At 36.8% G+C, this 25,480-nt stretch overlaps 1 protein-coding gene across 1 annotated transcript in view; it reads left to right on the top strand.

Moving 5' to 3' along the window:
- The window catches only part of LOC105487698 (glutaredoxin and cysteine rich domain containing 1), a 139,630-nt gene extending 116,311 nt beyond the window's left edge, over positions 1–23,319 (top strand). The window contains exons 3-4 of the mRNA XM_011751240.2: positions 13,317–13,382; positions 23,027–23,319. Coding sequence (XP_011749542.2) covers positions 13,317–13,382; positions 23,027–23,206 — 246 coding nt within the window. The 3' untranslated portion in view covers positions 23,207–23,319. The remainder of the gene's footprint in view (positions 1–13,316; positions 13,383–23,026) is intronic.
- Positions 23,320–25,480: the final 2,161 nt, after the last annotated feature.

Genomic DNA, 25,480 nt, shown 5'->3' with positions numbered 1-25,480 from the left:
TGGGAAAGGGGAGCAGTGGAGGAGCAGGTAAATATATACACACTCCTTTACAGATTGAAAACTGAAATGGGGTTAACTAATGGATTCTGGGATTGACAGCAATTAGGAAAATAAGTTAATTAGTTTGGTTATCAGAGAAGATTTACTTGAGCATCTGAAACTTAAAGCATTCCAATGAGACCCCCATAAAGTGATCCTGGGAGTCAGAACTTCTGGCATTGGAGATTTAGTACATTCAAGCATGTGCTGATGCTTTAATGCAAGAAGAAGCTGAGCTTATTGCAGGAGCTGGAAGAAAATGGAAAGGAAGCCCAGTGAGACATTCATGAGCATCAAACAGAGATGGGGTTGTGAGGTAGGGTTGGGTTAGAGAGACAGGACTATGCTGCACAGGATCCTGTAGATCAGGGTAAAAACTTTGGCGTCTGAGATGAATGGAAACGAAAGGTATTCAATGCTTTTAATCAGGATAATGACAAGTGAAGTGATCATTGTTGAGTTTCTAAAAGATCATTCTGGCGTCTACATAGAGAGGAGGTTGGAGGCAAGCAGGAATACAACTAGGGAGATGGTGGACCCCAGAAATAGTGTGTTAGCAGTAAAAGTGATAAGAAATGGACACATTTAAAATAAACCAACAGGACTTACTGATGAATTGAATGTGGGATGATGAAAAACGAGGAGTCAAGGTCAATGGCTAGAACATTGATTTGAGTAAGAGAATATTCAGTAGTGCCATTTATCATTTAATAGTTATGTGCATTAGCTTAAAAGCCCAAATCACTTCCATATGAGAGTTTTTGTTTTGGATCTTTGAGGCTGCCTCATTCTAATAAATTTCTTTGGCTTTTACTCTCACACCTCATAGTATCTTAACTGGCTAATTTTATATTTTAAAGTGTTTTGCCCATTTTGTTTCATTTTTACAATGTTTCCAAGGCTCTCTTTATCTTAACTTTGTAGTTTTCTGTGACTCTGGTTATAATACCTTATTCACTAACATATTTTTCCTAGTTTTTATTTGGTTAGTTTTATCTAGTTTTCATTGATTATATTAAATTTCTTTTCATTCTTGGAATAAAATCTTTTTAAAATTTTAGTTTTTGCTTCTTTAAGTATATTTTAACTTCTTTTCATTTTTTCATCTTTTTAGTATTTAGTATGCTAATTTTTATCTATGAGTGTATTTTACCTCAGTAAGTGGCTAGCAAGATAAATGGTCATTGCATGGATAGGTTTTCTATTAGCCCATCCCTTAAACAAGAGGACCGTATATTTACTTTCTGGATGGTCCCAATACAGACCTGCCTATATCTTTTAACAAACAACCTGTAATTTGCTCCTGTGTTTCATGAGAAAGGAAATAGATGCAAAGGTCAGAATTTCTTTACAGCACAAGTTTGCCTTTACAAGTGGCAAAAGCAAAGTGCTGGAAGTGTCTATGAGGCACAAGATCTATGACCAGATTTAAAATTTATATTCTTAACATATCTTACATCAGTGTGCATTTGATGAATTTAATATATTACTATCATAGTGTGTGATTACAATAATAGTAAACGTAATTTATTCAGCATTTACTATGTTCTATATTGGACTGTGGTTTGACATTACTAGTATCAGGCTTATTCTCATAGTATTCCTAAGAGGTAGATACAATTTTCAATATTCTTATAAATAAATAAAGTGAAATTAAATGAAGAAAAGCATGATCCTTAAAGCTAGTTAGACCTAGATGTGAATTCTGATCCTGCCAACTGTTAGTTGTGTGATCTTGAACAAATATTCCTGTAACACTTGTACTTTTATATCTTTGTGTTTGTTTCCCTATTTTTAAGACTTAAAATCTTAAAAGACAACTTGCAGGGATACAGTGAAGATTAAATACTGCTTGAAAAGCATCTTATTAAATTATTAGAGTTTTCTCTTTAGAGTCTTGTTACTTTGTCATTGCTCAACCTTCCTCCTCCTGCACCTGTTATGACATCTTCCTGGCATTGTCCTATCCATGGAAATATCAAAGGTCCTGAAAAGATCAATCACAGAAACCCTGTATCTTTCAGAAAATCTCAAGCTTGCCTTCTATGGAGGCCACAGAGGCCAAGACCAAGATTATGAAGGAATACCAGGCTTTATTCTCAATCCAGATTTAGAGACCTGGGTTTATTAATCCTCCATGGATAATTAACTCCTTGATTTGGCTCTCCAAATGAGAGACAGATCTGGCAGGTAGACTCCCTGGAGAAATAAAGAAAAAGAGTCTAGAATTATGTACAGGAAATCTTTCTAGACAAGGTTATTATTGATACTCTGTTTTACTTCTTTTCACAAACATTGTAGCTAATATAAATTTTTAAATTTTGGGTATAAGAGTTTATGCTGTCCTCCAACTCTCTCTAATGTCATCTTCATCCTATCTCTATCTACTTGTATTTAAATCTCTATGTATACATATATCTACACATAGATCTATATGTATTAGTCCATTAAGGCTGCTATAAAAATCATAAACTGGTTGGCTTACAAACAACAGAAATTCATTTCTGTCAATTCTGAGGCTGAGGAGTCCAAGATCAAGGTGCCAGAAGATTTGGTGTCTGGTGAGAGCCCACTTCCTGGTTCATAGATGGCCATCTTTTCCCTGTGTCATCACATGGTAGAAGGGACAAAGCAGCTCTCTGAGTTCTCTTTCATAAGGGCATCAATCCTATTCCTCAGGGCTCTGCCTTCATGACCTAATCACCCCCCAAAGACTCCACCTCTTATACTGTCACATTAAGGGTTAGGATTTGAACATATGAATTTTGCTATAGACATTCAGCCTACAGCAATACATTTCTCTCTATATATTTTTCTATATATCTGTCTATGTATCTATGTGTCTATATATTATCCACATGAATCACAAGCTAGTGATTCAAATAAGTTATGCATTTATTTGTCTTTCAAATAAATCTGGGTTGGGAGAATCCAGGGTATACAATTTCTCTGCTTCAGGAGTGAGTCTTCTATATTGTTGTACCTCCCTTTAGGTTACACCCTCACTTCATGGTTAAAAATAGTTCAACTCCATCACATATTTTCTGGAAGGTAAAAAGAGGAAGTGAGCAGCTTGCTTTTAAGAGTAGATAGCCTGTAATCCCAGCACTTTGGGAGGCCAAGGTGGGTGGATCACCTGAGGTCAGAAGTTTGAGACCAGCTTGGCCAACATGGTGAAACCCTGCCTCTACTAAAAATACAAAAACTTAGCCAGATGTGGTGGTGAGCACCTGTAATCCCAGCTACTTGGGAGGCTGAGGCAGGAGAATTGCTTGAACCTGGGAGGCGGAGGTTGCAGTGAGCCGAGATTGCACCATTGCACTCTAGCCTGGGTGACAAGAGAGAAACTGCATTTCAAAAAAAAAAAAAAAAAGTGTGGCCTGGAAGTTGTACGCATTACTTTTGCTGACATCTTACTTTCTTACTTGCGAGGACTTTATCACATAGCTATACCTAACCAAATGGGAGACTGAGGAATATCACCTTTCACTAAATGTTACAACCAAATGAATTTTAGAGGATTCTCTAACTAAAAGAAAGAATGAAGAATGGGGGGGGTGGGTGGAGGTAATTACTATTCTCTCTTAATTATTAATAGCAGGAGTATAGTTCCAATAAGAGATCACTGCAGTTGATTTAAAAAAGAAAGAAGTTGACAGCATGGTTTTTTAAAAAGCTCTTTGAAATAGTCTAAAAATTAAGACTAGTATTACTTCCACTAGTCTTCTAAAAACAACAAGTTACTAAGGTGCTATGTGTGCCAAGCACTATGCTAAATACTCAACATACATTATCTCATTTATTTCTTAAAACGCTACATGATAGAAATGTTTTTATCTTTGAAAAGTGAGGTTTTGAGGGGTTAAATATCTTTCCAAAGCTCACACAGCTAATAAGTAGAGGAGACAGGATTTCATATGTGGGTGAGCCCACAATGTTAACCTGAATGTTGCAGCTTCCCAACACATCCTCTTGCCTATCACTTTTCTTCCCTCCAGGATTACAGGAAGATTCTCATTAGCCTTATTCTCTTGTTTTGAAAACACATAATAAATAGACTCAAACAGGCATCTACCACAAAAGAGTGAAATCATTTAATTCATTATCGATTGTGCTGGTTAATTTCTGTTTTCCCTTCCAGGCCCATTTTCTCCCTTTCTCTGACTTACTTATAGTTTCACAAAGGAAAACTTTACAGACTGAATCACACAGGGGCCTTTGCCCTTTGAGTTCCAGATGGGTTTGGTAAGACGGAAGCTGGAGCAGGATAGAGAGGCTGGGGGCATTGCCTCTGCTCCCTTCCTCCTGAGGCAGAGTTTTGGCAGTTGTTGAGTACCTCCTAGTCCTCTTCCCAGAGCTACAGGTCTTGTTTGGTTCTGTAATACCGTACCTTTGCCATGACCCTTAGACCTAGGGGTGGTTAGAGCTTCTCATTGTTGACAGCTCCTGGGTGCTTCATCAAGCTTCTTTATTTAACCTTGTTCACACTTGTACTGTGGCGCTCTTCATTAAACAATTTTTAATAAAATTATTTGAGTATGCCATCTGTTTCCTGCTAGGATCCTAAAAGATAAACCGGGTTATCATCATGAGTTTAAAATGAGCAATTATTGAGCAACATATGACTTGTCAGTGTTGTAGTGCCTTATAAAAATGGGATGCCTGTTTCATTTCTTGCCCATAAGCTTCAGCACATTGTAGGGAGGTCTTTCTTGATGACAACCGGGGATGATGTATTTGATTCCTTGGTCATTTTACTAAGATAGTAGGATGAATAATAAAGGAATTTTTACTGAAGGGAAAAGCTGCAATGATGGATCTTCAGTAACACGCTCATGCCTAAACATCCTTGGTTCCCACCTGGGATGAGAGCCCATTCAAGTTGGAACTCCCTCCTATGAATGGAATTTTAACTGACACTTTGATCAACTAATTATATTTCTCAATTATTCTCACTATGTGAATCTTCTTCAAATATTTTTCCTGCCGAGTGATTAAATATCCATATCGTCCCAGAAAAACAATTGACTCAATTTTCCTTGACAATATTGTTCACTAACTGTCCTCGGTCTTTTGACTCTTTAGAGAGCCTAGCTAGAATGCGGCTTTTTAGCATGAGAGATGTAGCTAGGCTAAAGAATACCTTAGGTTTCTACAATTTAGCTGTGGAATTTTATGACTGGAACATCCTCAAATTTCATGCTACCTTTTCTTTTTAACAAACCATAAAATTAGGTCTTTCTTCTCAATATCTTGCATGATAAATAATCATATATTAAGCCCAACTACTCCACTCCCCATTATTTTTTCTATTACATTCTTTTTTACTTTATTGTGACATCATCCAAAGACAATGTAAGACTTTTGTCAAACTCTATTAATCTTTCATTATTTGTTGACTCTAGACAGGAAATGTTTGTGGACCACATTTTGTGTGCTTAGTTGCTCTTTGGGAATTTATTACTACTACTTCTAATTAACAGCTGCTAATTACTGAGTTCATATTATGTGTCATGCAATGTTCTAAACTCTTGTATACTATCACATGTAATCCTTACAACAACCCTGTAGACATTATAATACCTATTTTACAAATGAGGAAATTGAGTCTTTAATAGTTGAAGTTATTTGTCCAAGTTAACTTGTAAACGGAGGAGCTAAGATTTAATCCTGAATTTTATTTTATTTTTTTTTAAAAAACCTTGGTAAGCCTAATCACCACATTCTAAAAATCAGTTTATCAATTGAACTAGCAAAAAACAAATAACCCCATTAAAAATGTGCAAAAGACATGAACACACACTTCTCAAAACAAGACATACAAGCAGCCAACAAACATGAAAAAATGCTCAACATCACTAATTATCAGAGCACAATGAGATAACATCTTACATCAGTCAGAATGGCTAGTATAAGAAAAAAAAAAAAAACAGACGCTAGTGAGGTTGCAGAGAAAACAGAATGCTTGTATTACCGTTGATGGGAAGGTAAATTAGTTCAGGCAGTTTGGGAGAGTTCTCAAAGAATTTAAAACAGATCTTCCATTTGGCCCAATATTCCTATTACTGGGTATTTAGTAAAATAAAAATAAATCATTCTACCAAAAAGACACATGCACTTGTATGTTTATCACAGCACTATTCACAATAGCAAAGACATGAAATCAACATAGATGCCCATCAGCAGCCAAGAAAAACCATAACTCAGCTCTAAAGAAGAAAATCATGTCCCTTGTTAGCAACATAGATGCTGCTGGGGGCCATTATCCTAAGTGAATTAATGCAGGAACAGAAAATCAAATACTGCATGTTCTCATTTATAAGGGGGAGCTAAACTGTGGGTACTCATGGACATAAAGATGGCAACAATAGACACTGGGGCCTCTTAGAGCGGGGAGGGATGGAGGGGAGCAAGGGTTGAAAAACTATTGGATGTCATGCTCTCTACCTGGGTGGTATGATCAGTTATACCCCAAACTCCAGCATCATGCATTATACCCAGGTAACAAACCTGCACATGTACCCCTGAATCAAAAATACAAGTTAAATTACAAAAAAAAAAGTAAAAAATAAAAATGAAAATCGGTTTATGCAAAGAGACTCTGGGGACACAGCAGACAACAATCTTAATCTTTTAAATAGAACAGTCTTCTGGTTTTATCTAGCCAACTCCCAGCACTACCTGTTTTCTAGCCTAATGACTTGATATTACTTTTATATAATTTGATATTAATTCCGAAGGAATGGGAAAGATGACTTTCTGCCATAGAGAAGCAAATAATACATCCTTGCGATCATCTAGTGTGATAATATGGCTTTATTGTAAAAAATCAGGATTGGCCTCTATGGGAAATTGTTCTTTACAATTCTGCTGAAAAAAGTGCCTCAGCACTAATTATACAAAACTAAAATCACTGTCTTTGGCAGGCATTTTCTGACACCCAAAGGTCTGTATTCCATAATTGCAAAAAACAAGTCAACTAGTTTAGTTAATATTGAAGTTAATTTTTCCTGCCAGGGATACAGAAAAACCATGCTCTTTAGGATAAGATTATCCACAGGAGCCTTTACTGCATTTTTAAAGACACTGGTGGGATATTATTACACCTGCCTTGAACATTTTCCAGGCCTAAGTGTTTGGCATAGAGCTCCAGGGACTCAATGGGGTCTGTTCATGCACTGGAAAAGATCCAGAGCTGATTTCCGAAGTAAATTCTTTTTTAGCGGGGCTCAGGTGGCCTATCTCCAAGCAGAGTTGATGTAACCTTCCGTTTTCGACGGGCATGGTAGTCACAGCAACAAACATTTACCGAGCACATCTTTTGGCGGGCATCATGCTAGGTGCGGGTTGAACTCCTTCAATGCCAGCCCTGCCATCTGCTCTCCTGATTACATAGCAGAAGGATTCTTTATCAGCCAGTACTAAAGAGTCTTATGCTCCTGGTCCTCATCTGGGAGTGCAACCTCCAGTGGTTTGCTCTTCAGTTTCCATCAAATGCCCTGCTGAAAGAAGTGATAGAAGTCATTTATATAGTATTCAACCTTCTCAGTCTATGTATCTAGCCTTTTCCTGTCACATCACATCAGCTTGGTCCCTACCGCTTTACAAAGGTGCGTTTTGATATGTGCCTTGGCTTGTTTTTCTATTTGAAATCATCAATCACTAAAAGAAACACCTGTTTGGAATTGAATGCTGTGTTTACTCCAAAAATGCTGAATAAATTAATACAGCAAATACTTACTGATTGATTTTCTATGGTGCACTACACAAAATGCTGTGTGCCTGAAGAAGTCATAACCCCTGAAATCACCACTGGACTAGCTGTGCAGTGGAGCAAAATGTGATCTGAGAGCACAAAGAAGGAAATGACTGATTTTGTCATTTCTCAATCAAGAAAGCTTTATTGAGAAGGTGACATTTCAATTGGGTTTGAAAGGATGCATAGGAGTTTCCCAAGAGGTGGTGGCAGAAAGATAGAAGAAATATCAGGCAAAAAATGGAGCATGTGTAAAGGCATAAAATCTCATGCAAGGACCTAGGATATCCAGGAGAAGGAGAGAAATCCAGGGTGTGAGAAGCTTATTATATCAAAAGACAAGGCTAGGAATATTGGTGCAATCAGATAGTGAAGACATTTGTAGGCCATGCTAAAAAGAGTTTGGGTTTTACCGTAATCACTAGAAGGTACTCTAACAAGTAGTGTCAGGTAAACAATAATATTTATTTATCTTTACAGAAGATAAATAAATGACAGGGAGGCAGTTAAGTGAGAGAGAAAAGGAGCCTGATTTAAGTTAGAAGAAGGAATAAAAACTGGTACTGGTTGGATGTAGGAGCCATTTCTGTAATAGCATTTGTTTGAAAACAATATTTTTACGGTTATCAAAAAAGCAAGAATACTATTTATTATATCAACCAGTCCATCCAAAGTCTTATGCAAGATATTGTTTAGACTACTGTGCTTAGAAAACTGTTTCATCTAAAAAGCTAACTCAGAATCAAATTTAAGGCTCACCCATAGCTACCATTTTGAGATTTATTTAGAATATTTCCTATAAATTCCCATTAAATTTCCATTTTATTATACTATAGTATAGATATTTTATTGCAAGCTACTTTCTTAATAAGATGAGGTGGTTTATGACTAAATATAAATTAAAATAAAATAAAACTATATATTATATATGTATATATGTGCATTCACATATAAATATATGTATGTATATATACATTAAAATTTGTATTTGTTTTTGGTTAATGTGAGCTTTATTTTTAGTCCTTCTGGGCTCCTCAGAAATGTTTAAGTTAATAGTTTCAAAAGTTGATGTCCCATGTGGAATTCCAGAGCCTGGATATCCGTATAGAGATAACTAAGATCTGTGTGGCTTTAAAAACTTTTGAGAAAAATTACTTAAATGTTCGATTGTTTTCTTTTTTGATAATAGTGTTTAGAAACTCGTGACTTAGCTACTCTTCCCTGAGACCTAACAGAGTATGCTAAATATAAACTGCTGTATATCACTTTATTGTTTTCTTTAGCTTATTGTGTAAAATAGGTTGCTTATGCCGTGGCATGGTGTCTCACCTATATTCCCTCCAGGGTATCAACCCACAATGCTATGTAGAGACTTTGCTAGGATGTTTTATTGAACGTAGCTTTTCCTCTGATCTTGAATGAAGGGAAATGGTGACTACAAAAGGGCACGTACATATAATAATATTGGTAGCGTTACTGTCCCTATTAATTACCCTCCCTCATTCTGTCTGTGTGCTCGGTCAACTACTATTCTTCCTAAAGATAAAAACTTAATGATTGTTTTGTGGAGAGAGCCTTCCTTAGCCTCAATTTTGTTAAATTTGCCTTACTCTTTGTGTTCTTAGCATCTTGTAGCATGCCCCTTTTGTACTATTTTCAACAGTTATAAATAAGTTTACATTTATTTGTGTAATCTTTGTGTAAAGTCTGTCTCCCCCAAAAGTACATTTCCTCGGTAACGGGAAGCAGTTGTGTGTTTGTGTGTGTGTGTGTGTGTGTGTGTGTGTGTGGCTTTTTTTCTTATTGTATAGCTCTAATGCAGCACAGTGCCTAATCCCTAATGGAGACTCATAATAGTGTTGAATGAATGGATAAATGCATGAATGAGTATGGTAGCACACTTTTACACATTCATAGGTCGTATGGTAACTGGTTTTTTTTTTTTGGCAATCTTAGCTGGCAGAGGCCTGATTTCTTTTCCTACCTTTTTCTTATTCCTTGAAGGTATGTGTTTCTTCCTTGGTGATTCATAGATAAGGAAAAATTAAATAGATTATCTTATCTTCATCTGTGAAGTTTGTTACAACAATGTAAAACAAAGTGTCTTGTTCACACGTTCCAGCTCACTGCTCTGAATTTTAAGTTGTAAAGTATTTGAGCGAGGTAGAGATTTTTCATGTATTAAAGCGTAATGAGATAGGTTCTTTCCTGGCATATGCAATTATTCTAAATAACTGATTAAGATGCAATGCTGAGATTTACAAAAACAGAACTTGGACATTTCATAGCTAAACTAGCACGTTCATTCTGGACGTGGAGTCACTGCAGTAAAAGCCTTCAATTCACTTGCGCTTCTGAGTACCTGGTCAACAGTGAGTTCGAACTACAGACTCTCATATTCCCCAGACTGGGAGTTCTCTGTACCGTTTTTCACTAATACAGTTGTGCTCTATCAGTGAGCAGGCAGCTTGCAGGGTGCAATGGAAAGAGGGTAGGTTTTGGAGTCAGCTCAACCTGAATTCAAGATCAACCCAAGCCTTGTACTGATTAATTGAAAGACTCCGGGCATGCTCTTTATTCTCTTTAGACTTTAGTTTCTTTATGTAAAAAATTGAGATAGTTCCTTTATTAAAAAAAATGCTTATTTTGTGCCAATGTTTAGAAGTGTTCATGTTTGTAAAGCACTTAACATATTACTATTATCATTATTTTCAGGATTATATTAATTTTAAGAAAAAATAGATTCTGAACCAATTGAAATATGGAAGAAATATTTCCATAGGTGTCCTGGAGGTCTTGATAAACTATGCTGAGTAATAGAGTAAATAATTTCCACTAGCATAGAATTGAGTGGTGGAGTGTATATAAAAACAAACATGTCTGACATTCTTAGCCAAATACCAACCAGGGAAAGATAATTTCCTAAGAATGTCAATGTGTAAGGAAATGCACTCTCTTTTGTGGACACAGAGGTTTCTTTATAGATCAATTAATACTTAGAATGTCTTTGATAAGAAAAAGGGTGGCAATGAGACCTTTGGAATATGCAAATGCAGGGAAAGCAGGGCAGATTGAGATTTACCCTGATAAATGCTCCAAACCTCTGTGTGGGAGTGATCTGTAATGTTTCCCTGACATGTGCCAAGCAGGCTAAAATCTCTATTTTGCTATTGCTGCTGCTGCACTTAGGATCAGAGAAGGCGATCATCTGATTTCCCTGTCCCCTGTAGGATCCTGCTCTTAGGCTTGGTTATGACAGGCTCATGTGGAGGGCAGAGACATGGGACCCAGTAGGGAACAGGAGGCTTTGACTACTGTCAATGCTCAGCATGTGGCACAGGGACCAAAGGGCTGGTTCCAAGGGAAAGACCTGAGGGCAGGGCAGGTAGGGTCGTGGAGGCTGTGTTGTGTAGCAGTGGTCGGATGAGGGAAGTAGGTATTCAGCTGCTTGTCCTCTGTTATGGAGCAGCTTTCTTCCAACCTTAAGCACTCATTATACCACCTCTATACTAGACACCCAGGTGTCCTGAAAATCAGTGACCATTATGCCTTTAAGTACTTTGCTTAACATAAGCAAAGCCTGCATTTCTCCTGCAATGTGGAATCTCCTCCTGTGGTAGTAATGCTGCAAGAGTTATTTGGCTGAGACAGAGCAAATTTCATATATCTAAGAATATTGAGACAGGTCCTTTCTTGGCATATGCGTTGTACTCTAAACAACTGACTAAGACACAATGTTTCCATAAGAGAAGAGCCAGGTGGGAGATGTGGACAGCTTTTCTGGTCCATTCATTTTGTTTGGAGTCCTTGTGGGGCATTTTCTTTCGTTTGAGAAAAATGAGGCATGTATTCTCTTTACTGCTTTAGTTCATGTATCAAATTCCCCAGAGTTCTTTCCCATTTTAACTTAGCTATCTCTTAAAAGAAATAGAATATAGCAAAAGTAAAATATTACCAGTTATTACTACATTTAGACTTTAATGTGTTGTCATGGTGCTTTCATTACCTTTGTTCTTACTTTAGAGGTTTCACGTCTGTATTCGTGGCCCAACCAGCAACAAATAAAGAGATATAACTTACCTCACAGAGCAATATATATTCTCTGTAGCCCTGTGTGTTCGTTCATACTGCTTTTGAATGTATCAATTTGACGTTTTTTATCGTGATTGTGATGACATAAATTATACAAGATAAACTGAAATAACACGAAACCAAGAACTAAATACTCCTATACATCACTATAGGATTGTTTAACCTATTTTAGAAACCTCATCCAGTCTTTGAGGTCCAGATCAAATGCCACCAACCTCAGAAAGCCTTCTCTACCCTCAAAAAGCACAGTTTTCCTCCTGTTGTGATTTCCTGGCTTATCTTTTTTATTCATCATTCATTTGGCACTGATTTTTCATTCTACACTGTGGGTTAGTTTTTTGTACATTTACAAAAAAAATACTTTTACATAAATGTATATAGTAACCTCCCTAAGAACTAGAACATTTTTATTTTTTAAATGAGTCCTGCTTGGCACCCTGCTTAGCACAAGTAGGAATAAAAAATGTTTAGTGTGTGATTATATTTCTCCCTGTCTTGCTCATTAATCAAAAATTGATCCAATGTCTATTCTGAGCCAGCAACTGTGCTGAGCGCCTAGGACGCAGTGTCAACAAGGCAGACATGGTCTCCGTCTTTGATTAAACATAATTACTCCAGTTTTTCCTTCTTCCTTCTCTATGGTTTTACATTGGAAAGTAGAGTGGTAGAATGTAGGAAGCAGCTGGACAGGAGAGAAAAATGGAGTAGTTTGAAGAAACACACATTGTCCCCTTTCTCACTTTCATAGTAATGTTTTAGAAGTTGAAAGCATCAGCTCTGGAGTTCATGCCCAACCTGTGTTTACATTTTCTCTCTGTGTCTTCTCTGGGTGGCCTTGGAATTGTTATTTAATCTCACTGAGGCTCAACTTCTGCAAATAATAGAGTCTGCTACAGCAAAGGAGATGATATTTGTGCCAAACTCAAAATATCTGCTTAAGTTGTGTTGGTAGTTATTATCATTATTGTTGTTGTTGTTATTGTCAGCTGCTGTTATCTTTACATGCATGGCTGTTAAGGAGGGCCATGTCTAGTACTGCTTGGCGTAGGGTAGAGATAACTGAGGGTGGGAATTTGCTCCAAGGATTCCTTTCCCAGATGGTAGACTGGCTCCAGGCTCCCTAAACAACCCTGAAGAGTATGCTGGCCCTTTCTGTATTTGGACTTAAACCTGACAGCTGTGGGTTTCCTGGAGCTTGCCTCCTGTAGGCAGCCTTCCCCTTATCTGAGGTAAGACTTACTAGATGCAAGAGTATGGGGCAGTAAGGAAAAATGTCTTCTCCTCTTTGGTATCCTAGTTGTACATTTACTCAGCTCCAAAGGGAAGAATTGTGTTCAGTATTTTGTGGGTTAAGCTTTCCTGGCTAGAACTTTATTTTCTCAAATACTAACAAAAATGGATTTTTCCCCCTACCCTCTCTTGTTAATAGGGTGCTGAGAAAATTTTGTCAATGAATGAATCAGGAGAACTGCAAGACCTCCTAACCAAAATTGAGGTAAATGTGCTTTCAGCAACTTATTTTTAGTAATCAAAATGTTAAACACATTCTGATTATAATTGAGTTTTCCTAACTGAAATATCTCTCCCCATGCTCTTACAAATATGCAATAGGATACATGTGGCAGTTTTAATTTGATATCTTCTGTTATTAGGTTTGTCACATCTAGAGTGACTTTAATGTTAACTTCTAATGATCTCATACTATTAGGTGAATGTTATGGTCAGCTTTATTTGAGCCCAACTCTCTGTAATACGGGCATTGATGAGGTGTTTCAAGTCAGGAAATAATCTTGAAGCACATTAAAATTTTTCATGGAAACAACTTTATTTTTCCCATGGATCTTCCTACATATAGAAGATCTTCCTACATCATTTATAAAGATTAAATAACAAGTTATTTCTCCAAAAAGCATGTTTTAATTTGTATTCCTGTGCTTACACATATAGCATCAGAGAAATACTTATTCAAATACTTATAAAATTTACATGCAACCGGAAAGCCCTTATTACCTCACTGCTAAATTATTTTATCAGACTCTTTCTCCCTATTTGTAAGAAGATTATATACTTTATTGTCCCGATTGGGACACTTTGAGAGTGAAAAGTATGCATTAATAATTGTTCCGGGATGGCAAATGTGAAACAGGACTTTGCCAGGAGAAATAAGTCATATGGTTATCCAGTGTCCATATGTCATTACTGGTTATTATTGTTCTAGTCTTTGGTAACCTAATTTCTGATTCTCTACCATTCCTTCCACTGTAGATAAAGGAAAGGACTATGTGACGTCTTGTGCTTTCTTACTGCTATCCCGTTGTGCAGGCATTTCTGTCTGCCTAGAATGATACTGTTCCAATTCCTAATTTCCCTCCACCATTTTAAAGGCCCATCTTCAGTATCAGTTCTTCCAATAGTCATTTCTGATCTCCCCCACCTTTGAATTCCTATAACCCTGTTTTTAGGGGGCTTATCAAAGTCTTTTTTGTATTAGCTTTCTTTGGGTATTTGACTCATGTCCCAAATGAACTATATGCTCCTTGATTGAAGGATTCATGTTTTATTCATATTGTGACCTTTCCCAGAAGGAAAACAATGGATTCATTCATTCAACAAATATTTATTGAGTATCTACTGTTTACGGGTACTTTGCTAAGGGAGACAACGACGTCCTCTCAATGTACTGCAGACCTATAGCAATAACTCAAAATCATTTTTTATCAGTTTGTGTCATAATACAAACAATAGAGTATGTTTAGACATTGTAGTTCAATGAGGATGATGGCCAGAAATATAGTGCTTATAAAGGAGGAGAACGCTTGGGCTTTAACAAGATAACTTACTATGGTCTGATTCTAAATTCAAAAGCCATGCGATATATACAGAGAGTAAACTTGTTTTTGTAAAATGTTTTAAATTTCCTTTTTTTCCATAATTTATAATTTCTGAAGTATTATGATTTGGAAATCAGAGGATTTTTAGCTCCTTCCTCAGCTCTGCTTCTGGCTGTGCGCCTTTGGGCATAACCTTTCACCTGTCAGTATCTTGATTTCTTTAGCTATTAAATCAGGGTGTGTACTTGCTCCTCTTAAAGCTCTTCTTAGCTAAAAAAGCTGTATGAATGGATCTATTTATTTCTTTCTGTTCTTATATACTACTCCAATCCTGTGAAGTCATTCACTTACATTATTATGTATCTTTCTATTTAAACAATTTGGTTTATGTGTATTATTCTCTGTGCACATTTTAAACTTACTTAAATGGTATTATGCAGTATCATTGATCTATTTAATTCTTGTTGCATCAATATCGTACTATTTTAATTCTATGGCTTAAGAGCATCTTTTAGGATCTTACAGGATGAATATCTTTCATTGCTTTTCTTTGTACAGGTTGACGACTGATTTAGTTATTCTGGACTTTTATTCCATTGAGTCTATAATTATTCAATTCTACAACTTGATCAACAGTACCATGTTAGATAATCTCTCTCTCTCTCCATCAGCTCGAAAATTTTGGAAAATAAGATGTTTTTCTCTTCTTCAAGTCTGTCTCCATTCTACACATGACATAAATAGGGCACAAATACTTTAAGCTATTTTTAATGTTCAAAATAAGGGTATGACATTGGCTTTCTAATGTTATAGGAACTCTGCGATGCCATCACTATGTTTGGCTGCTTTGGCCATATAGTAAAACTGGTGGAGAATTTGTAGCCAATCCAGAAAACCCAGAACTCTGCCTGAGAGGTAGCTGGAGTTTAAGAGGAAGTAAAGAGACCAGGTGAAAAGAAGCACTGGGAAAGCCATGCAAAGAGGATAAGGGATACAAAATGCAGATCCAAACCCATCCCATTTTTCCGGTTGGCTTTTGACAGTAGAGTAGGAGTTAAATATTCATGATGAAGGAAACATTTCAGTCCTTACTAGATAGCAAGATATATTCCTGGCACTTTATACATATTAAATCATTGAAAGCTCACAACTCTGCTAAATGAGTTCTCTTATTATCCCCATTTTTTATATGTATTAAATCATTGAAAGCTCACAACTCTGCTAAATGAGTTCTCTTATTATCCCCATTTTACTGGCAAGGGAATGGAGGTACAGAAAGACAAAAATCACTTGCTCAAGAGTGTTTAGGTAGTCAGTATTTGATTTATGATTCTAATCAGTCTGACTCCAAACCCATAATGTTAATTAACTATGAACCTGTGCTTCCATGACTCTCAAATTAAGTGGCCTGTAGGTATCTAGGAAATCTGACTATATTGTGGCAGGACACAAAACCTGGGTTAGTAGTTTCCTAAGAGGTAAGCTGGTAAAGGTGTTAGGTTCAGGGAATAGGCTGGATTTTGACACAGGGCTCTGACACTAGACAGATCCTGGCAAGATCTAGTTTGCTATTACTTGGGTCACTACATGGTAGTCTATGACCACTGCTGGTCCTCATAATTCAGGTTTCAGTTTCTAGCAGTTATTTCAAGTGATGCTGAAGAGAGACGCTTAGCAGCTGTGGTTGGACCATCAGAAATGGAGTCAGAAAATAATTTCAATTTTTTTCTGCACCAAGAATCTTATCACACATCCCACCCAACTGAAAATTGCTGTGGAAGCTGAGTGGATCTGATTTGTTGATGAAGATTATTTGTAGCCTCAAACGTGAGGAGCTGACCAAAGGCAGCAGAAGCTAGTAACACATATGATAGTTGGTATGGAGATCTGGTCTCAGTAGAGCCGGTTGTGCCAATGGGGACTGTGTTCCTGAACTGACAGTTTGCAGGTAATCCTCCCACCAAGATGTGAACTCCATGTGAACACAGGCGTTCATTTATTTTTATTATTTACCTCTAGTGCCTAGAACAGGGATTGGCATATCCCAGGGACACATAAATATTTACTGAGGGAATAAATAAATGACTTCTCTTTCATCCGAAGCTTTTTTTGGAGGAGGCAACGCATTTAAGAGATGAAAAGAAAGAGAAAATTATTATTTTATATAAAAGAATATGTGGCTGAAAGGATCAATGAAACCACTATTTTTTGGTAAATGATATTTATTTATGTTAATAAATAGGCTAAAAATGAGAAGGAATGAGATGTCTAAGAAGTCCTCAAAAAACAATAACCAAGATGGATAGCTAATCCTGCTGGTGTCCATGCAGGGAGAGCCAGGGGAGTGCTGAGATTTATTATCATACCAGTGGTGCTGGCAGACACTGAATTAAAGATCTCAGATGGCAGAGAAGCTCTAAGTAAGCTTTGCCTTGTTATTTTTTTGAAGATATGAGTAAATAGTTTTGTTGCCATTTGTACTGAGATTGCCAACATAGTGTCCATTTTCTGTCCTTTTTTTTTTTTTTTTTTTTTTTTTTTGGTAAAGCTGATAACAATTACTTAATCTGATTCTCCCCTGAGGACTGGCGACTGCTTATTTGTTCTTGAAGAACTGAGCAAAGATTCCCAAATACACACTTAGGATGTCAAAAATGGCACAGGCTATCTGTGCAAGGCATTGGAGCTGTCAGAGACTCTCCTGAGACTCCCTGGAGAAGTATAGCTCTGTGTGATGGTCCTTCCTAGGGGAAAGGGGGTGGCAACACCCTGTTCTGAGGCTACAGCCACAGATACCACCTACCTGCTCACCTGGGGAATCAGGCCATGTCATCTGCCTGTCTCTGAAATCAAAACATCTATTTAAGTAGGTTTATGGCAGTCCATCCCATCTGGTTTAAGAATCAGGCTCCTATATCCAGGCTCATACATTTTGAATTATGAGCTACAAATTTCCCCTGTGTCTGCATTTTGTTCAGTGGCTTCTTTCTCAACTCTGCAAATTAAGGATGCCGGAAACACTGATGATCAGAAAAGATTCTATTTATTTTTTTAGCAGCTTGGTCAGGCAGAGGGGTGTTTGTAGGCATTTAAGCGTTTGCTGAATTAAATTTTTGAATCTAGTTTAAAATAAAATACATAGACCAAGATGAATCATCCAGAAATGATTATAATGCCAAGCGTGTACTCTCTGACAATTTGTTTTATGGGTAATACTACTTCATAGACAATCTGGATGATGAGGTGTATTGTCACAGAGGCTCAAATAAGTTGCTTCCTCTTTGGTCAGATTCTTAAGGGACTTTGAAGCTCTATTGGAATAGGATTTGATGATCTGAGGTTAAAAACAATAAGAGCTTCATTTCCTGATCTTGAAGAAGACATGAAGACTCTTGATCTTAGCGTCCTGTTTTTATATTGCATAACTGGGGGTAAACCTACATTCTTGAAATTTGAGTTTCAAATTTCCTTTGCTACAAAGGAAGTCCATTTCACAATCATTCATAAACTTGCCATTATCTTTGTCGTTTGTCGCTTTTGTCCTTTGTTAGAGACACAAGACATTTTGTGTGCTTTAGTTGAGGTGACTGCAATAAGGAGCAGACCTATCCACGACTCAAGGGTGAGGCTGAGATGAACTGTTAGGACAACAGAGAAGTGTCTGGTTCACGGCTATATTCCCATTGCCTTACACAGTGCCTGGCTAGTGAATACTCAATATATATTTGTGGAATGAAATGAATAAGTAGAAGGTCTCACTCACTGAGTATCTGTTTTTTAAAACTCACTCAACAGGAATAAATGAACAGAAAGAAGTAAAGTGGAGGGTGAATTCTCATTCTTTTTTTCTTGAATTCCACCCCAAAGTGACTTGTCTCAACCCAAACCACTATTCAGAAGAGAGGAGACAGTCAGTAGATTCAGTACTCTGCGTGCTATTCTCAACCAGGTCTGCCTGGATTCTTAATTGCTTGCAGGTCAAAGTTTCCACAGTCAGTCTCTTCATTGAAAGTGGAAGTCAGTTTTTTTTTACTAATAGTAGTGAAGCCTGTTTTGTTACTAGTTAGTAATGTTACTAATAGTAATTAGTAATGCTATAAGTAAAGTGGAAGTCTGTTTCATTAACTTCCATTATTCTTTCTTCCTCCAACTTGAAACTTTGTCCATGTTCTTCAGGAAATTCCTAGCTCTTTTTCCATCTTGATCTGTGGGCAAAACTGTCTACAGAGGGGTTAGACTTTAGAGCAACACTAATATAAGAGCATCTAATATAACCCAACTGGGTTTTCTTTGTACAGAACCCTCTAAATTAGGACCAGACTTCCAGTATAACAAAAGTGCGCTTTGAAAGACGTGGCTAGGCATGACTAAATTATTTATTCTTATTAGAATAACAAATAGTGTAAATTGTGCTGGATGATGCAGCAAGAATGAGATTCCTGGGTGCCGAGGGGGCACTGGGGAGCTTTAGTGGGTTGCCTTGAGACCCACCCCACCTCACTACCACTTTGGTTTTAGTCGTAGCATTTATCCTTTCAACTGCTTTACATTTGGGGATCTCATGTTTAGATTATTTGGGGAAAAATGGATGCAAATAAACATTGAAAACTACTATCATAGAGGGAAGACCATGGATTTTGCTCATAGAGAGACCTCTTCAATATTCAACTTTCTAGTTATAACTTGATAATTAGTTTTTAAAAACCAGCTTAGAGGCTGTGTTTCCTCATTTGTAAAATGGCAGTGTCTATCACGTCAGGCTGGTATGAGAAGGGAGCAAAGACTCCACAAGAGATGTAAGCCATCCCTTTCCTCTCCTACGTTTATGGCTGAAATAGCTAATTTTTCCTGAGAATGGAAGTAGTGGAAGTATTCTTCCACTATCTTGGACAACAGAAATAGCGCATGAATTGAAACACATTTACTCTCCCCTTCTTACAGTGGCAAAACTTTAAACCAGAAAGCGAAGTATTGAACAAGTGTTTAAACTGAACGACTCTGAGAAGTGTAGAAAATGGTTATATCATGTGACCACAAGCAGTTTAGCTTGAGGTAGCAGTTAAAAAAATCATTTCAAATGGAATTTATTAATAAAATAATGGCCAGTAATGACTAACTGTATTGAGTGCCTACTATGTGCCAGGCAATATTCTGTTCACTTCCCATGAATTAGTTCATTGAACCCTCTCAACAATCCTTTGAATGAAAGAGAGGTCTCATCACAGAATTGCACGGACTCTGAGGACGTTATTTTAGAATGGCTTTGTTGTATTTGTGATTATATTTAGAAATAAAAATGTAGCTTTGGTATTTATGTATTAAGTTTATTTTAGGTAATTTATTTGTTCTGACAAGGGGATAAATTATGAAGAAACAGTAGACTCTTGGTATTAGTGAACTTAACATTTGATATTTTAGCCTTTGAAAGTAATATTTGTAAGTCATGTTGTCGGTCCATTACATAAAACAATTTTTAATTGTGTTGAGTTACTATTTTGAATGTTGTGTGCTCAGAGCCTGGTGTCTGAAGTGCCACAGATAGAAAATGAACTCAAGAAGCTGCATAGCACTAACATTTCATTTCAGCTTTGTTGTTCTTTGCTTGTAGTCACAAATACATTTCATGAGAAAACCATACGACCATTCAAGAATCTGGTCATTCACAAGTGTCTTGGGTCATAGCAGGAATTCATATTCACCTAATATGCACTGGTACAGAGGTCGTGGTTGCTGAAAATATTGAACTGTGTTTGTACTCATTAAGATATCAAAATAATTGGGCCAGGCGTGGTAGCTCATGCCTGTAATAGCATTTTGGGAAGCCGAGGCAGACAGAGCACTTGAGTCAGGAGTTTGTGACCAGCCTGACCAACATGGTGAAACCTCGTCTCTACTAAAAATACAAAAATGAGCCAGGTGTGGTGACATGCACCTGTAATCCCAGCTACTTGGGAGGCTGAGGCAGTAGAATCGATTGAACCCAGGAGGCGGAGGTTGCAGTGAGCTGCCGAGGTCGCGCCACTGCACTCCAGCCTGGGCAACAGAGCGAGACTCTGTCTCAAAAAAGAAAAAAAAAAAAGATATTGAAATGATTTATATTGGTTGGTAAATAGCCATTGCCCAAGATGGATTAATATGTCTTTTCTTCTCTGTAAACTCTAACCTATAAACTTTGCCAGATAAAATGCAGGATGCCCACTTACATTTAAATACTAGATAAATTATAAATAATTTTTTGGCTTAAGTATATCTCATACAATATTTAGTACATACTTAAAAAAATATTTCTGTTCTATCTGAAATTCAAATTTAACTGAGCTTCCCATATTTTTATTTGCAAAATCTGACAACTCTATTTTACTAGGAACTCAGATCTATTTACAATCTAGCAGTAATGAGTAAAAGGCTGGACTCAGGGTCCCTTCAGGTCCTTGCTCTAGGACCTTGGCCAGTCCAGCATTTATTCTGACTTGGTGCACTTATTGTACAAGTCATTAAATATTTTTAGTTTAATCTCCTGTCATAGCAATAGTGAATGACAAGGATTTATCTACTTTATATTCTTTCTAATATTTGATGAGAACTCCATTACTTAGAAATTTTCTCATATTTGGCTTATAAAGTACACTGTTTTTCCATCACTGGGTTTGTTTTTACTCAGAGTTTTTCTTTTTTCTATTTTAATATTATGCAAAATTTAAGTGCAGTGCATCCTTTTTTTAGGTCAATTCTTGCACAAAGAAATGACAAAAATCCATCAACAAAGTGACCAAATGGCTGTGCATATTCAATCTATCTTTTTGGAAGAGCTTTAAATTTCTACAGTCTGGACGAAGTTCACTGTTCGTATTATTGAGATTGACAACAACAACTTTCTATGATTCGGTGCCATTAGAAATGAGATATTATATGAGTTCAGCCATCTTGATATAATAGTCAAGTCAAACTATAATTTCAAGTGAATCCTGCTATATACAGAAAATGCCCATTTATATTGCCTTAAAATGTCAATGTTAGGTTGATATTTTATAAATACCAATTCGATCCTAATGTTTGATTACCAAAGTACATCCCACAGGTTACTAATTATTACATAATTATATTATTGACTCTAAAAATTCTCACAGTTGTATGTGCTGGAGCAATCCTGGGTTAAACCCAGTTTATCAGGTTTCTTTTAAGTTGAATATTTTTGAGGTTTTAATATGTGCAATTATAAATCTTTGGAGAAAAGCTGTATGTATGTGTCAGTATGTTAAGCATGTTTGTCTGAGTATGTGTACGTGTGTATCCACATTTCCTGAGCTCATTGTAGCAATTATTCCCTTCACAAAGCCAGGGTTTCCAAAACTGCTGCAAATTCCTTTTTTGCAAGTTGGAAGCTTAGTATCAATTTACTTATTTTCTCTTTGTATTCATTTTGTAATGGCACCTAATCTCCCCTAAACTGATGGATGCCTCTAGAGGACACCAGTAAAGGTTATATGCTCAGAAAAGCAAAGAGAAATGCATGTAAATGATTTTAAAAATATTACTCTCAACACACTATCTGGTTATTTTCATTGTATTATCAGAGATACTTTACCTTTGCTTGAGATAGAAAGGTTGATAGCTACTGTGGGAAACTAAATAGATTTAGAGAAATGTCTCAAGATTTCTGTGCTTGTTTTCTTAAAAAGAAAATGAGGATAATGATGCTCAAATTAAATCTTTACTGAAAAAGGTATCTGTATGTGTACTCGTTAGTATGGGTGAAGATGCTATACAAAAATGCATTTGAAAGTGCTTTGAAAAAAGAAGCATTAGTCTAAATTTATAATATAATTAGTAATCTTCAGTTGATAGTGGCTTCTGCACACTTCAGCTTTTAGCTTTCTGATTTTTTCAGACTTGTTATTAATATACTATTCTATAAACAAAGACATGAAACTGTTAAATGATACTAATGGGAAAGTTGAAGTATTTTCCCTTAATCCAAAAAAAACAGCTTCTGAATTATTTGGTTTGTAAATAGACGTTTTCATATGATGTAGTTCTTGAAGTTATATGCCCTTCAACCTAAAATTTACCCACTTTACAAACCAAACCTGTGGTATAGATGGCCATTGGCTGGGGAATGAAGGAGAACTTCAACTAATTACTTCCCTGGGTGTAATGTGTATTAATGGTAGGTGAATTCAAGTGTATAGCCATATTATGCCAATAGTGTTTTATGACCACTCATAGTACAGAAAGACCAGGAGGCTGATTGAGTTGTTCCTGCTAACACATCTTCTGTTTTCTCTTATTCCCCTGCCACCTTATACAGAGAGTGCAGCATCCACATGAGTGTCCCTCTTGTGGAGGCTTTGGGTTTCTTCCATGCTCTATGTGCCATGGGAGCAAGATGTCCGTGTTTCGAAATTGCTTCACAGACTCTTTCAAAGCCCTGAAGTGTACGGCTTGCAATGAAAACGGTCTTCAGCGTTGTAAGAACTGTGTTGGTTAATTGGAGCTTCTACCCAGGAAAAGTCTCATTTTATTAATCAAAGGCAATACTTTGGTTTATATATATTTTTTAAATGCTTACATTTATGGATTAACCAATAAACTTGATTATAATTGTCTTTGTGGTGAATTTTTGCTGCAATCATTTTCGTTGATGTATTAAATAAATGTTTATTTAACAACTATTATGTGCCAAACCCTGTGTTAGACCCTGGTTTCGAATTGGAATTAACAGAATACCCCAAACCACTCGAAGATATCCAAAGTCTGATTCCCTAAATGTATTTACTTGTCTAAAGAAAAGAACAAAATCTAGATAATGGTGCCTATTGCAACATCACCCTGTTGACTAGTATGAGTTAATGCAAGTACCTAGAAGCATAGCATATTTCTAGGCATGCTACAAGGAAGAAGAAAGCTCTGGAGAGTGGAAAAAATATGATCACATTTATACTTAGGCAGTAATTTTTTTTAAGCTGTAGAATAGTTTATTTTATTTTATTTTATTTTTTTAAGCTGCAGAATAGTCTCAAAGCTGATGATCTTAATGATAAACCAATAATGTTATCAGGTGGATTTCTTTGTGTTGATACAAAAGCTACCAGAAGACTTATCTGGACATTCATTTATTTATTTAATATTTGGGGGTACATGTGAAGGTTTGTTACATAGAATTGCTTTGTACCACTGTCACTTGAAAGCCATTCAAAAAGGTGGCTCTTTATCGTTTTTTTAGCGGGACACCAGAGTGCTCTACTGTTTGAACACATTCTAGGCATGAATGTGCAAAAAAGAAAATTTGCTGTAATTATTGACTGATGACTACCTTTATACACATGTCTGTACTCGGATGGATTTGCTTATCAATGATTTTTAGAAGTTGCCTTCACAGTATTTGTGATAAGGTAATCAAAATATTTTGCTCCTTGGTTTTCTGAAAAGCAACAAATATTTACAGAGTACTTTTTAATTAGCTAGGCCCACTGTAAGCGATGGTTTCTGCTTTCATGGAGCTTACATTTTAAGAAGTAAGGAGTATTCAGCAAATAAATATGAGCAGATGAGTCCTATAATACTACAAAAGGGTGGGGCATGGTGGCTCACGCCTATAATCCCAGCACTTTGGGAAGCCTAGGCAGGTGGATCACGAGGTCAGGATATCAAGACCATCCTGGCTAACATGGTGAAACCCCGTCTCTACTAAAAATACAAAAAATTAGTCGGGTCTGATGGCAGCGCCTGTAGTCTCAGCTACTTGGGAGGCTGAAGCAGGAGAATCGGTTGAACCTGGGAAGCTGAGACTGCAGTGAGTCAAGATCACACCACTGTGTCTCAAAAAAAAAAAAAAAAAAAGAAAACTGCAAAAGGAGTACAATGTGTTATGGGAAAGTATCAACATAAGGTAGAAAATGATTAGAAAGACTGCTTAGCAACTGATATTTTAACTGAGACATGAAGGAAATTGGAAACCAGTTAGTCAACAAGCAAGGGGATAGTGCTTCAGGTAGAGAAATAGCATATGTGGTGACCCCAGGTCAGAGGAAAGGTGTGTATTCGAAGAACTGTAAGAAATCCAATATAGGAGTGATTGCCTCGTAATAGTGGAGCAGTTTATAGCAGAATAAGCCTCCTGCTAATAACGTATATACACAGAACAAAATAATAAAAACCAAACACAATTGTTGAAGGTACTAGAAAACAACCCCAAACAAAAAGAAACAGGAGAGGATTCATTCACCGAAAGATTGGAAACACAATGAACCTCACATTTATCCAGCGTTTCCTCTGCAGGTTCTTCCCAGTTTTCATAAAATATGCCTCATAAAGAAATTGTAGTCTTACTGGGTGAAAAAGATAGAGGTTGGAATCTGGAGATGCTAGAGTATCTGGAAGTGAGGGGGAAATTCCAAGAAAGGAGGGGATCAAACAGAAGGGAGCCCCATCTGCTCATTAATTTCACCCGAATCCTGGGCTGATTCCTAACCTACACAGGCAGAAGAAAGATACAGCCAAGAGGCCAGAAAGTTGGGCAGAGAGATCAGCTGCTGCCTGTAGAATTCTTGAAACCAAACCTCCATGGTTTTATGGTACCTTTGGTATTTGACTAAATGCTAGAACAAAACTCAACATGCAAATTGGGTATAGAAAGGAACTCCTTGAATATGAAACGCTAGAGCTAATATCATACATAATGGTAAAATATTGGATGCCTTCTCCTTAAGATCAGAAACAGTGAATGAATATGCATTTTCATCACTTCTATTCAATATTGTGA

The sequence above is a fragment of the Macaca nemestrina genome, chromosome 3 (assembly GCF_043159975.1).
Source record: "Macaca nemestrina isolate mMacNem1 chromosome 3, mMacNem.hap1, whole genome shotgun sequence".
Lineage (NCBI taxonomy): Eukaryota > Metazoa > Chordata > Mammalia > Primates > Cercopithecidae > Macaca > Macaca nemestrina.
Note: the sequence above shows the minus strand (reverse complement) of the source record. Positions and strands in the feature narration are given on the sequence as shown.